Source organism: Phyllostomus discolor, chromosome 2 (genome assembly GCF_004126475.2).
Source record: "Phyllostomus discolor isolate MPI-MPIP mPhyDis1 chromosome 2, mPhyDis1.pri.v3, whole genome shotgun sequence".
Taxonomy (NCBI): Eukaryota; Metazoa; Chordata; class Mammalia; order Chiroptera; family Phyllostomidae; genus Phyllostomus; species Phyllostomus discolor.
The window spans coordinates 2,418,642-2,432,433 of NC_040904.2; the positions used below are offsets into that span (position 1 = coordinate 2,418,642).

At 64.2% G+C, this 13,792-nt stretch overlaps 1 protein-coding gene across 5 annotated transcripts in view; it reads left to right on the top strand.

The window, feature by feature from the left end:
* The window catches only part of ITSN1 (intersectin 1), a 176,565-nt gene that overhangs the window by 137,603 nt on the left and 25,170 nt on the right, over positions 1-13,792 (top strand). For 3 of the 5 annotated variants that reach the window (XM_036017208.1, XM_028503920.2, XM_028503921.2), the window contains one exon: positions 187-378. In XM_036017208.1, coding sequence (XP_035873101.1) covers positions 187-378 — 192 coding nt within the window. Of the gene's footprint in view, positions 1-186; positions 379-736; positions 1,118-13,792 lie in introns of those variants that run through there. The other 2 variants (XM_036017209.1, XM_028503923.2) reach the window with 1 other exon arrangement.

Genomic DNA, 13,792 nt, shown 5'->3' on the forward strand with positions numbered 1-13,792 from the left:
CCAGCCAGGGCTCTCATCTTCCTTTTCCGCCCACACTGCCCAAAGCCGTCCGAGCACCCTGACTCTGTCCACTGGGGAAAGGACAGAGATAATGCATGAGAGTGTCTGGGGCCCTGGCTGCCCGCCCCGCCCCGCCCCGAGTGCTGGGCGGAGCACCCCCGCTCACCGGCCCGTCTCCCTCCGCAGTGTGCCAGGTGATCGGGATGTACGACTACACCGCCCAGAACGACGACGAGCTGGCCTTCAGCAAGGGCCAGATCATCAACGTCCTCAACCGGGAGGACCCCGACTGGTGGAAGGGAGAGGCCAGCGGACAGGTGGGGCTCTTCCCGTCCAACTACGTGAAGCTGACCACCGACACGGACCCGAGCCAGCAATGTAAGTGCCCGGGGCCCCGCGCCCCCCTCTCTGCTCTCTCACAGTGAATCGTGCAGCGTTGCTCCGTGTCGGCCGAGCCTCGTTCGCAGAGCGCGAAGCGAGGCCGTTGCTGCATCCGCGGTCTCTTTGAAGGCCTTCTGTAGCGCGAGACTTTACCTTGTGGGGTTGTTTTTTTTGTTTTGTTTTGTTTTTTTTCATTCCTTCTGTGGCATGTCCCCTCCCTCCCTTCCCTCCCTTTTCTTTTTTTTTTTTTAAATCATTTTGGCACCATGCTGTTTACATGCCTGACTCATTTTCCTAGCTTGAATTTTGCTCATTGTTTTGTTTTGCTTATGTGTTGTTTTCCTCCTTTTTCTAGGAATCATATGTTGTCCATCCCCCCCTCAGGCTTGAAAGTCCTCAAAGAGACCCACTATCCCATATCACTGCCCAGAGGGATGATGGGAGATGCAGCCTTGATCATGTGACTTCCAGCATGATCACCTACTGCCTTCTGAGTAGAAGAACTCACTGCAAAGCAGTTTACCTCATTTTACCTTAGTCGCACGTGATGGCAATGTCGAACTATTGCTTGCACAGACAGAAGCAAAAATTACAAAACACACAGGGTAGTGGGTCCTTTTGTGGCTTTCCTGGTGACTCCAATTGACTCCCCCCACCTTTGCACAGGTGCTTTCGATAGTTTCAAAATTATTTTTAAACACATATTTTAGCCTTTTAATAAAATAAATAAAGAAATGCATTACTTCTTTGCTGTTTTGGTTTTGCAAAAAGACCCACTATCAAGGAATGCTGCATGTGCTGTTAAAAATGTTCCAGTTGTCCATAAATCTGAGACTTGATGTGTTTTTTCACTTTCCCCGGTGTCACCAGCTCAGTCGCACGGCTCGGCCGTTCCCCGCCCGGTGCACAGAGGGGCCCGCATGTCTGTGCACAGGCGTGCAGGCGCGGCCCGGTCAACAGGGGGCGCTCCTGCCTGTTGGTGTGTTCCAGACGCACCTCGCTGAGCACGCAGTAACACACCCCGCACGCCTGCGCACACCAGGTCGGCTCCTTCCGTGGCGCGAGCCACGACCCTGCACGACGGGCTGGTCATACCGCATCCGTTTGACCTTGCACAGTGACCCTGTAGCCACACGAGAAAGCACCTGTGTGTCCAGTCTCAGATTTATCTGGTTGAGTTGGTATTTTCTGTTTGGGGTTTAAATTTTGCGTGTTTCATACCATCAGTCAGCGGACGGTACCATCGGGGTCGCTAAGGGCAGCGATCTATATATACAGCCTCTTCCTCGCCCCTGTTCCATGGCGTGTCCCTCAGTTCCTTTCCGTGGAATGGCGTAGTTTGAACAAGTAATTTTCCTGACAAGAAAGAATGTATAGAAGCCTCCCTGCAATTAATTTCCGATGTTTACATTTTTTAACTAGACTGTGGAATTCCCGCAGATTAATACGAAACGGAGCTCATGGTCTGTGTATGTGTTAGTGGTGTCGTAGCCGAAGCCCCGTGTGTCTCTGAAGCCCAGGCCGGGGTCGCTGACAGCGCCGGGGGTGGGGCGGGGGCCCGGGCGCAGCCCAGCAGTGCTCGTGACGGCGCTGTGGCCTGTAGGGCCGGTCTTCCCGCCCCTCCCTCCGGAGGCCCTGGGCTGGCTGTGTGGGGGCCCCCGCCCCCACCCCCGAGCGGTCGTGGTCCCCGGGGGGGCGGTTCCTCTGTGCTCACCCGCGCTTCCCCTGTTTTCATGGATACGAATGTAAAATATATAAATATACAAACCTGCGGCTTTAACAACTGTAATCCGACTTTTGAATTAGTTATACATGTATAGATAATTAAATTCTTCATATAAAAGTTAGACGGAATGTCTCTGTGTTCTTGGGCGGGAACCTGGCCGTGGGGACGGGACGGGACGCCACGCCACGCAGACCGGGTGCCAGCGGGTGGCCTGCCGCCCCGTGTCGGTGACGCCTCTGCTCCCTGAGACGCGGACGCCACGAGGTCCTCGTCGAGTCTCCCCCGACGGCCCTGCCTCCCACCTGGCTGCCACCCTCCCGGGCCCCTGGGTAAACTGCTGCCCCTCAGAGTCCCGGGCCTGAAGGACAGAACCACCACCCAGCCTGGCGGGCACCTGTCTCCCGGGGCTCTCGGCATTTACCATCGGTAGGCGTGCGACTGGACTCGGTGCAAAGTGTCTTTCCAGAGATGTGCCGAGTGTCTGTGGAACGCCCAGAAACTGGGGGGTAACCATGGGGACCTTCACCCTCTCCACGCGGGCGTCCACCCTCCGCCTCCGCCTCACATGCCGCAGGCTTGTCGCCTGGGCGGGCGTAACCCAGTGTGCACGCTTGCGGCACTGCTGCGGCGACCCCCCGCCCCTGGGCTTCGCTCAGTCGGTGGGGACAGGGTCCCTGGCCTCTCGGAGTGCAGGTTCAGGGGAGAACCAGCAGGAAGCGGAGGCCGTGTCAGTGTGCGTGGTGTGTGCGTGTGTGTGTGAGGTGAGGAGACATGTCCTCGCCGGGAGACGTCCGGAGCCGGGCGGGGCGGAGGTGCGGGAGGCGTGGGGAGACCTCGGAGACCCTTCCCCGGGGTGGGGACATTGAAGCTGAGGCCTGCTGTGGGGCAGCAGGGGCCCAGTGAAGCCGGGACGGAGAGTGGCCACTGTGGGCGGAGATGCCACGCCGAGGCCAGGGCTGGGCAGAGCTCTCTGTCCCTGCCCCCACCCACTCCTGGGGAGCGCTGATCAGGGCCCAGGCCCCACCTCTGGCCCGGGAGCCCTTCATCTGTGTGAGTCGGTGTCCCCTCTCCAGCCTTGAGTTTGACCCAGAGGGACACGCCGGTCAAGGTGGGTGACACGCTGCCACGCTCCGCACACCTCTTCCGGTGGCACCTTGTCGAGAGAGCAGGGCTCCGGCTGGCCTCTGGGGCCGTGACACCAGCACGGCGCGCCCCCCCAGGGACCACTCTCTCCCCTCACAAAGCGCTCCTCTCCCATCTGGGCATCTGGCCGCCGAGTCTCCGTCGCAGCCGGGTCTCTGGCCGGAGCGCGGGCTCCTCTGCCGACAAACCCGGGCCGCCCCGGTTGCCCATGGCCAAATGGCCCGCCGTGTCCGTGGCTGCTGGGTGGTTCGGCGACCACCGTCGAGTGGCCCCCGCCGTTCAGTACGTGCTCACCATGTGTCTGCAGCGTGAAGTGTCCCGGGACCTCACCTGTGCGTTTTAAACCTGATCTTACTCTTCGGGCGTTCTTTGCACGCTCTGCGGTTCGGCCTGGTTAAGGGACCTCAGTCATGTTACTGGGGAATCGGGCTGGCACGAGTCAAAGGGAGAGGAAGCATCTTCCAGTTAAGGACAGGGTACCTCCTTCGGCCCCAAGGCGTAAAGATGTCCACGTCCTGTCACCTTCAGCGGTTTGTCCGTGGGTCATGAAATGGGTGAGTGTCATCACTGGCATCGACTTGTCTGGGTTGGGGGAGCGTTTGCCTCTGTGCCTCTGTGCGTGGGCGCGCCGAGAGCGGTGCAAGCGCCCTCCTTGGTGGGTTGACAGCTTTCCCGAGGCCCCGCCCCTCGCCACGCGGGGCAGCGCCTGGGCGTGGAAGGGGAGGCGGAGGCCCGCCGGCCCCAGGCTACCTCCACGCCAGCCGGCGTCTGGGAGACGCTGGTCTGAAGCAGGAGTCCGCTCCCCGGAGAGTTAGAGCGTCACACCTCACGGGTACGGCGGCCCCTGGCGCCCAGCCTGCTTCCGGAAGGGGGCTGCAGACCCCCGACTCCCGTGGTGGGTGGGCCTGGGGGCCCTCGTCCTCTGAGACTGGCGGTGGGAAAACCCTCCAAGCAGCCGGTTTAACCATTTGAAATTGCCGATATCCCGTTTCTCACCTAAAAGACTGTGGTTTCGCGTGGTTCAGGCTGATGCAGGGCGGGATGGCCTGGCACTCAGGTCGTGTGGGTTGGGTGGCCGAGTCCCAGGGCCTGGCCTCCTCATCATCCTTGGGGAGGACACCGGGAAGGCTCTCCCGCCGTCCCTTTCGAGGTGGGCTCCCCAAAGCACAGTGCCCTGCTCTCGGACCCGGGGTGCTGGGGCATCGCCACCGTCGCCCGGCCAGGTCCCCCCGCAGCATGGGGTGGGGGAGCATCTCAGGTCCCGGTTGCACAGCGGGCCAGATGAATCAGCCGTGCTTCCTGGCGAACTGAAAGCCATTTCTGAGAGAACGTGAATGTTCCTTTTTCTGTTCGAGCAGAAAGTGAGTCAATCCCATTCATTCTTTTTAGTTCCACAAGGCCCCGAGAGGATTTTTATAGGAACAACATTGAATGCCAGTAGGCCTGGTGGGGTAGGGGAAAATAATGGGGTCAAAGATCACCCTGGCCGGGTGTGAGTGTTTAGCGCTCTCCGGCCTTCCCTGAGGAACGCACCGCACGCGAGCCCCAGGCTCCCACGGCCACGGCGGGTCCGGCGCGCGGGCGCTCCGGCCGAAGGTTTCCGGGGCCTCTCGGGGAGGTGCCGCTCCACATGGAGACGTCTCCAGGCGTTTTTCAATGATCTAAGTTGAGTCACAACAACTTAAGGTGTTGTTTGTAAAACATGAGACTCTGCTACAAAATCTTGCCGGGGCACCGCGCTGCTAAGCCGTAGTGTTGCTGTAGGTGGTCAACAGGCTGAGGAAGAGAGGGCAGAGGGAGAGAGAGACAGACAGGCGGGCGGGCAGACCGAGTCGGGGTTCGCGGGGACTGGCCTGCCTGCCTCCCTCTGCAGCCTGGTAACCATGGGGTGAGCGGCGGGGTCTCGGGGGGTGGTCAGCCAGCAGATCCGTGTCACTCCCTGGAAGACCCTGACAGAGGCGACAGCTGCTGGTTCCAGACCGGCCTGGCGCACGGGGTCAGAGGGTGCCGCCAGCCTAGAAGAGGAAGCGCCGTCACGTTCTTGAAGTCGGACAGATCTCCGGATGCCGCTGCTTCTCGCTGCCCCGGGACGGGGACGCCGCTGGGATCTGCCGTGTTTCACCAAGGAAGCCGTTGTGCCCGTGTCAGAGGACTCCATTCCCCTTCCCCGCCCCACCCTGTCCCCCCCCGGCCCCCCGGCCCCTGTCACACACACGCACGCACACACGCTGCTCCTCTTCGCCGCATTCCAGGGCCCACCCCGGGGAAGTGCGGGACAGTGTCTGGGGGTGCAGGTCCCTGCCTGCAGCTGAGGTCTTGGGGGCCGTGGGCAGCAGCCCTGTGCTCTGGAGCTGAGGTCGCGGAGGGCCTGGGAGCTGCTGCGCCCTCCTCAAGGCGGCCCCAGGCTCCCTGGCCGCCGCTCACACTGTCTGTGTGGAGGGGAACAGCCCTGCCTGTCCCTCACCTCTGGGTGGGATTTCCGATGTCGCTGCCCCTCCGCTCCCCAGGGCACAGCCCGGGACGCAGCCTGCGCCCCCCAGCCGCCTGTCCCTCCCACCCGGACGGCAGGCGGCCTCTCCAGAGACGCAGGCCCGCCAGGAGCGCCCTTGCCCCAGCCGGCGTGCTGCCGCAGCTTCTCCACCAACTCCCTCCTCTGCCAGAGAAACCCAGGGACAGCTTGTCCACAAGGTCACTGTCGTGCTTGACTCCATTCCTCTTAAAAATCTGGAACACGCTGTTTTCCTGCAAGGGGCAGTGAGGGGGTGGGGCGGGTGCAGAGCTGCGTCAGCCTGGGGGCCGGGGAGCAGTCCGAGACGACAGTCGGGAGGGAGCAGGGCTCAGGCCCCAGCTCTGCCCCTACGACGTGTGTGGGGGCGGCCCAGGCCCTCGCCCTCTGCGTGCTGGGGGTCCCCGCTTACCCAGGGAGGGCGGGCGGGTGACAGCGCCCTGCCGTTGCTGCCGGAGGGCGGGCATCTGTGCCTGTGGGTGAGCCTCGCGGCACCCACTCGACTTGCTCCCTGCCTTCTTGCGTGGAACCCAACCCCTCACTGGTTGTGTGCATTTTGGGGCTCTTCAGAAGGCGGGTGTTGCAGACTGGGGGTTTCGGAGAGACCTTGGACAGCTTCTCTGTCCCTTCCAGCTGGCTTGTCCGCACGTGCCCGGGCCAGGTCCCTTGCTGTGCCTCGCCAGGGGCCCCTGCGTGGGGGCAGCAGCCTTTGCCACCTCTCCCTGCTCCCCAAGCTCGCCCAGCACTCGGGACTTAGGGCCACAGCCTGGTCTGCACACCCCTGGCGGGTGAGGAGAGGCTGCCCCTGCCTCACGGGCAGGCCGGCGGTGGGGAGGCCAGCAGGGCGAGGGGAACGTGCCAGGCTGTGCGATGCCGTGCCCGTGGCGGTGTGGGCAGGCCCGTGCCGTGCTCCGCCACGAACCCGACGGGCGCGTTGGCTCACGTGTGGTCCCTGCATCCTGTGGCCGTGTGTTCTCCTGCCGGCAGAGACGGGAACATTCAGCCCCCAAACATGCCAGAAACACCCTCTTTCCTTTCTTTCTTTTCTTTCTTTGCTTTCTTCCCGCAGCCATGCATGTGTCACTGTGGTGCGGCCCAAAGCGCTGCTCCCAAGCAGCCACCCCAGCATGCTCAGAGATGAAAGGCCCTTCTCTCCCGCCCCCTGTGCACACCGGGCTGCCCCCAGGGTCCAGAGCTTCGGGCCCCCCGCCCCATGTGCCAGGCCTCCAGCACAGCACCTGCCCCACAGCCCTCCCCGGCCGGCCAAGGGGCAGGGCCAGGGTGCCCTCTCCTCCCTGGGCGGTCACCTTGGAGTTCAGAGGGCCCCTGCGGGGAGGCCCCCATGGTCTGAATCCTCAGTAGCAGCCCCTGACTGCGGTGGTCTCTGGTAGGAACCCCCACCCCACCCTGCCCTCCTCCCCCTCCCCCTCCCCACGCCACCATCCCCCGCTGTGTTGAAACCTTGGAAGTCGCCCTGAGGCCAGGAGGGGTGCGGCCTGCCCGTGTCTCCCAGCAACCAGCCCGTTTGTTCCTGGGAGGGGGGCGGAGAACGGCGGCACTGGGGGACCAGGCTGCGGCAGGGGGGCGGGGGGCCACCCGAGCTGACCTCAGCGTATCCTCTCAGCGAGTGGTGGGTGGGATGGGGTGCCCGAGGAGTGGGCTGTGGCAGGCAGGGTGGCCGGGGAAGGCCTCTTGGGAGAGGCGGCGTGGACCGGAGGAGGCCTGGCCGCAGAGAAGGAAGGAGCGGGCACTCAGACGTCGGGGGAGGGGCTCTAGGCCCGGGAATGGCAGGTGGAGGCCGTGGCGGGGAAAGAGTTCCCCCACCTGCCCTTCCCGTGAGGACACCCCTCGCTCCCACCCCTCTGCCAGCCCTCATGCCACCGTGGGCAGAGGGCCAGGCTCAGGACCAGCGGTCCTGCTGAATGAACACCGGCCAGGGGCCCCGTGGAATAAAGACCGGGACCCCCAGTCGGTCGGCAAGGCCCCCCTCCTCATCCCCCACACACTTACACCTACGCAGCCATCACTTCCCCGGGAAGCCGAGGAAGAGTCGGTGACCGGGCCTCCAGTAGGTGGCTGCTGTCATCTAAAAACCTTCATGGTTTCCAGCACCAGGATGCGTGGCAGGTGCGGGTGCAGGTGCCGTGGGAGGGACCGCTGATGCTCGGAGAGGTGGCGCGTCCGGCTGGGCCCCTCACGGACCCGGCGGCCAGTTGTCTCGTCCCAGTGACGACCCTCGGCGGAAGCCCAGGCCCTGCGGCCCGGGGGACTCCTGCTGGCCCTCTGGAGAGCGGCCTCCTCTGACCCCCAGGCCACGGACAGAAAAGGCTCCACGACCCGCTGGCCCCGCTGTGGTGTCCGGGCCGTGCACGGTGGGGACACGTGAGGGGCGGGCGGACAGCGTGGACGTGGACCCTGTCACCGTGGTGCCGGTCTGTGGCTCAGCCCGGAGCCCGCCCCCCTCCAGGGCCCACGGGAGGTGGTGCGCGGGCTCAGGGCCACGGAACCCCACCTTCCTGTCGGGGGAGCCAGCCAGACCTCCCGCTGTCCCCCGGGTTCTCGGGTTCAGCTGAAGCCGCTGGGGGCCCGGCTGGACACGCCCACCCTCACCCTTCCTTTCGCTGCCGTCTGTCCCGCCCCGTGGATGCAGCCACTCGGGTCCTTGTTCAAGTCCTAGTTACTTGTCACACACACGCCCGAGTGGCCAGGCTCACGCCTTGACACGTGGACACGCCCACTGCCGATGCGACCGTGAGCTCCTCGGGGGCCAGGCCGGACCCGTTGAGACCGACATGTCAATAGCGAAGTGCTTGCCCGCACCGGTCAGCACCCCTGGGTGCACTTTGTCACCACGCGCACCCAACCACCCCTCAGTCGGCCTGGCGTCCCGGGGCCTCGTCCGTGGGGGCTGCTCAGGGAGGGTCTGTGGGCGGCCGCCCCGGGGTGCCCTCTCGTTCCACGGGCTCGTCCTGCCTCCCCGCCGGGGCTGCAGGGGACAGGGCGCGTCACCGCGGTCAGTCTCCCTGCGCGTGGGGCCGGGGCCCTGCGCAGCCCTCTGGGCGGGGCGGCACCGTCACTCAGATGAACTCACACGGGAATTCCTCACCGTCGGACGGTGAGTCGTCGCGGCCGTAGCCCCCCAAAGCCCCCCAAAGCCCCCCAGCCGTGGTGTGTGGGGCTCGTGTCCCGTGTGCCGCCCTCGCCCGCCGGAACAGAGGCCCCGCGCAGTTGCTGGGAAGGGGCGGGTCCCGGGCATCGCGGGCGGGTTTGGCCCCAGAAGTCACCGCACTTCTCTGGGCGCCACGCTCCCATCCGGGCAACGAGGGCGTCGAACGGAATGGCCTTCTGAGTCCCGGAGTGACCTTCCAAGTCCTGCGTGGCCCCCAGGAGCCAAGCACCACGCCCCTTTGGACGGGTCGCCTGAGCGACCTGCCCGGGCAGGCGGTCCAGCAGCTGCGTCCCCCGGTGCGGTTTCACGCCGGGCGGGGTGGTTTCCGGGCTTCGCGCCCCGTCCGCCCAGGCGCCCCGACTCCCAGGCCGTCCTCTCTCCGAGCGAGCAGCCCTTGCTCCGGGGTGCGTGTTCGAACCCCCTGGCAGCTTCACAAATCACAGGCACCTGGTAGCAGCACCCCGACTACCCGTGTTTGATTCCTTTTGGGTGCAGGAGGGACACTGGGCTTTTTAAAAAAACCTCTTCAGGTGATTCCAACAGGCAGCTGGACTCGAGGGCCACAGCCCAGGCCGCCCTCCCCGTAGCCGCCACAGCGACCACCACCCCCCCCCCGCCCCCGCAGTACAGCCCAAAGCCTGCCTGGCTCTGCAGCCAAAGGCGAGACCGCGGCCGCCTCACGCCTCGACTGCGCTTCCCCGCTGCGTGGGGCTGACGGTGCCCCCAAATCCCCGCATGGAAGCCCTCGCCCGAGGCGCCTTGGCACGTGACTGTGTTTGGAGACGAGGCCTTGAAGGAGGCTGTTAACACAAGGTCGTTAGGCTGGGCCCTAAGTCCATCCGACTGGTGTCCCTGTCAGAAGAGGAGACCTGAGCGGTCGGCAGGCGTGACCTCGAGCCTGGGAAGACCCCGTGGGGACACGCAGAGAAGGGGCCGTCTGCCAGGCACGGAGCGCGGCCCCAGGAGGGCCCAGACCGGCCAGCACCTCCGCCCTGGGCTACAGCCCCCAGCAGGGGGGGACGCTGATTTTCCTCCGCCGTCTGAGCCGCCGCGAGGGGGAACCTGCTCCCCGAGACCGGAGCTGACCGCCACACCCCCTTCCCTGCGGGCGGGCACAGTGGCCGAGAGCCGGGACTCTGGGGTCGGACCCCACCAGCTGGCGGGCCATGTGCCAGCCGAGACCTCGGCAGGTGACTTACCTTCTCCGTGCCCCAGCTCCCTCGTGTGTTCGTGGGGAGTGACAGCAGCAGCTACTGCGCGGGGCCCGGGGGACAAGGGTTCTGGGGGTGCGTGTGTGCAGCACCCGGAGCCGGGCGGGCTCGAGGCCCACCCAGCGCCGGCTTTCCTGACCCCCGTGTCGGTGTAAGAACGGCCCAGCCTGGCGCGGGAGTCGTGCGAGTGTGTCCGGGCCAACGCCGACGAGCAGCGCTGGGGAGCGAGAGCTCCCAGAGGCTCTGGAGAACGAGTTTGCCGTTTCTCTCGTGCACGCGGAGCTAATGAGGGAACATGAGGACGATTCAGGGGGGGCGGGAGAAGGCGGGGGTGGGGGGCGTGGGGGTCGGACCGGAGGGCAGTTAGCAAGGTCCCGTGCTCTCCCGAGGGTGGCCTTGTCTGAGAGGGGCATCGCTCCCGGCGTTTCCGAGGGGTGTGAGCGGGGGGCGTGAGAGCAGGGGCCGGGGCTGCCACTGCAGAAGTGCCAGGTGCCAGGTGGGCCTGCCCAGCGTGACCTGCCCGTGAGGAGTCTAGGGTTTATGATGGCCCCCCTTTCCCATCCATCTACACCTGTTACCCCGAGTCTGCTTCCCTCTCCCTCCCTGCTTCCGGGCTCCCGGCGCCCCTCCCCTCCTCCCCGCCCCTCCGGGGCTCCCTTGGCTTGGGCCCCTCCCCACGGCCCGCCCGGCTCCAAGACTTTCTGCTCTGGAGAAGATTCCCAGAGCCCTCTTGTCAGAACTCCTGCCTCCTCCCTCGAGTGCCCACAGAAATGTCTGTCCTTTTTTTTTTCTTAAGATTTATTTATTTATTTATTTTTAGAGAGGGGAGGGAGGGAGAAAGAGAGATAGAGAGAGAGAAACATCCATGTGCGGTTGCTGGGGGCCGTGGCCTGCAACCCAGGCATGTGCCCTGACTGGGAATTGAACCTGCGACACTTTGGTTCGCAGCCTGTGCTCCATCCACTGAGCTACGCCAGCCAGGGCTAAAATGTGTGTACTGTTAACACCACAGTCCACCCCGTGTATCCAGAGGATCTGTTCATGACCGCCAGTGAGGAAACCTGCAACCCCGCAGGACACGGCGCGCTGGAAGCGGAGGCGTGGGGCAGGAGGGACGAGGGTGGCATAAACGGGGGCTAGGGACCAGCTCGCGGGTGCTGTGCGGGGCCCTGGAGGCCACGCCGGACCTTGGGGTGTGAGTTGTGGAGCCGAGAACAATAGGCCTCTAATAAAATAAATGCCCGCCGTCCACAGAGAAGGAAGATCAGGGGCTCATCACCCTGAGGGCTGCCCCTCGTGCTGCTCCTTGGCTGCTCAGCTGCCCGGCGGCCGGTGGGGACGGGGTTCTTCTTGCCGAAGCTGACCTGGAAGCCGCACTGCCATTCTGAGCTACTGGGCGGTGACCGAGGGGAGGCCACGCCGGGCAGCCCCTGCAGAAGCCTTCAGTGCAGACCGGTGTCCCCTGACCTGGGGCCACAGAGCTGGAGGGTGGGGCTGTCTCCTCGGACACGGAGGTTCGCCCTTGCCCATACATGTATGCATGCATACATGCATGCACACACAGATGAAGAGCTGTTGCCGGAGCTTCCGTCCTGCTGGCTGGTGCCCAGCCCCCTCCTCTGGCCCCTCTGGCAGCGTGGCCGCCCGTCTCCTTCCCACCTTCCCCCCTGCAGCGTCTCTGCACTGACCTGCCCCCCCCCATCCCGGCCCCACCCCCATGGAAACCCAGCCCAGGGCGGACCTCGGGACAGAGCCCTCCGCCCTCGGGACGGAGCGCGCCACAGCCCCAGGCCTGTTCTCCCAGCTGGCTATTTTCATTAGTTGTCCTGTTCGGTCTCCCCAAGGGCCGTGAGTTTCCGTGAGGACAGGACATTAACGTGTTTACTTCTGTGTCTCTTGGACTTCCTAGGAGCTTGACAGATATTTATTGACTGATTCATTGTATATTTTGGCTCTTCTGTGACCGGAACGCGGCCCGTGGATGGGGCCGGCTCGGTGGCCAGCCCGCTGCGGGGTGGCCCTCTCGGGAAGGAGAGTGGAGTGATGGGCGCGGTCCGAGGGGGGCGGCGCTCACTTTTCCCCCTAAACGCTCCCGTGTTCTTTGAGCTTCCAAGCGGCGCACATTCACATATGATTTTTGTAGTAAAGCCACCGGTTTAGATCGTGCTGTTCATACAAACACTGTCCCACTGAGGGGACAGGTGGCCTTGTGGGTAAGATTCCCTGTACTTCCCTCCAGTGCCCCGGACTCTTCCAAAGGGGCTTCCAAACCCTTCCAAAGGGGCCTCACAGCCCTCCTCCTCCGCCCCCTCCCCAGTGGTCAGGGTGCCCACCTGGTCGGGACTGTGGGAGGAGCACGTGGAGCAGGAAGCGTGTGGGGGCCGGCCTGGGGGTCGCCCGTACCTGCCCAGAGTCGCTCGCAGTGTTGTCTCGGCTAGGAAGCGGGTTGTCGGGAGGCATCAGAGCCCCTGGGCCGAGATGGCAAGTGACTCCCGGCACTCCGTCCCCTCCTGGTTCTCCGGGAACCGGAGCCGCAAACCGCAGCTGCCCAGGCTCCCGGAGCGCAGGACACGGGCACGCCCCACCCCCGAACAAGCGCTTCTGTGTACCCCGCTCTGAACGGTGGAGTTTTAGACTCTGCATCTTCAAAGGAAAGATATTTGTTAGTTCAGGGTGCCTATTCCGAGTCCTTAATGTTTCTCTTCATCTGCATTCACCAGCAATAATTTTTGCAACAACACCCGTGGGTCAGGGCCGTGGCTGAAAAGAGGATTCCGAGCCACTGTCATTGGTTCATGGGATCAGGACGGACCTCCCCAGGGAATCTTCGCTCTCGCTGTGTTGTGGGTGGTGTCCCTGTCTGCAGGTCGGCCTGCAGGGGGACCTGATGGGGTGGCATTCGCCAGGGCAGGCGGCCCACCACACTCAACAGCCCCGCCCCGCACACCTCAGCTCCACTGGCCCGGCCCGGCCTGCTGGGGGGATGACCCTGCAGCCTCCTGCTGCCCCTGACCTGCTGTGGGCAGCAGACCCCCAAGTCGCCCTGACCTGGCCCTGGCACCTGGGATTCTTGCCCTCAGTGGTCCGGACCCAGCCCGGACCTTTGCTCTGGCTCTGGGCTGATTCAAAGCGGCACCGTGTGACCTTGAAGAGAAACAGCTTCTGAAACTCAAAGCCAGCCGGGCCTGTCATCGTCCCTTACGGGCCCTCGGTTCCGGTTCCTCGGTCATTCTAAGTGTGTCTTCTGGTCACCTGCACCGTCCTTGCTGCAGACTGTGACCCTGGGCTGGGGGTGTGGTCACTTTCTAGTAGCGTGACTGTTTCTCAGTGGGGAGCTGTGGCATCTGGGCTGGGAAATCATGTGTCCCGCACACGGCAGGCCGTCTGGTTCACCCCACCACATGCCAGCCGTCATGATCTCTGGTCCTGACGGCCAGGAGGAACCTTCTCTCATCCTGGGGCTCCAGGAGGAGGCAGTACCACGTTCAACCTGGTGGGGGCAGCACCACCTTCATCCTGGTGGCGGCAGTACCACGTTCAGCCTTGGGGGGGCAGCACCACCTTCAACCTGGGTGGGGGTCAGCACCACCTTCATCCTGGTGGGGGCAGTACCATATTCAGCCTGGGGGGGCAGCACCATCTTCAACCTGTAGGGG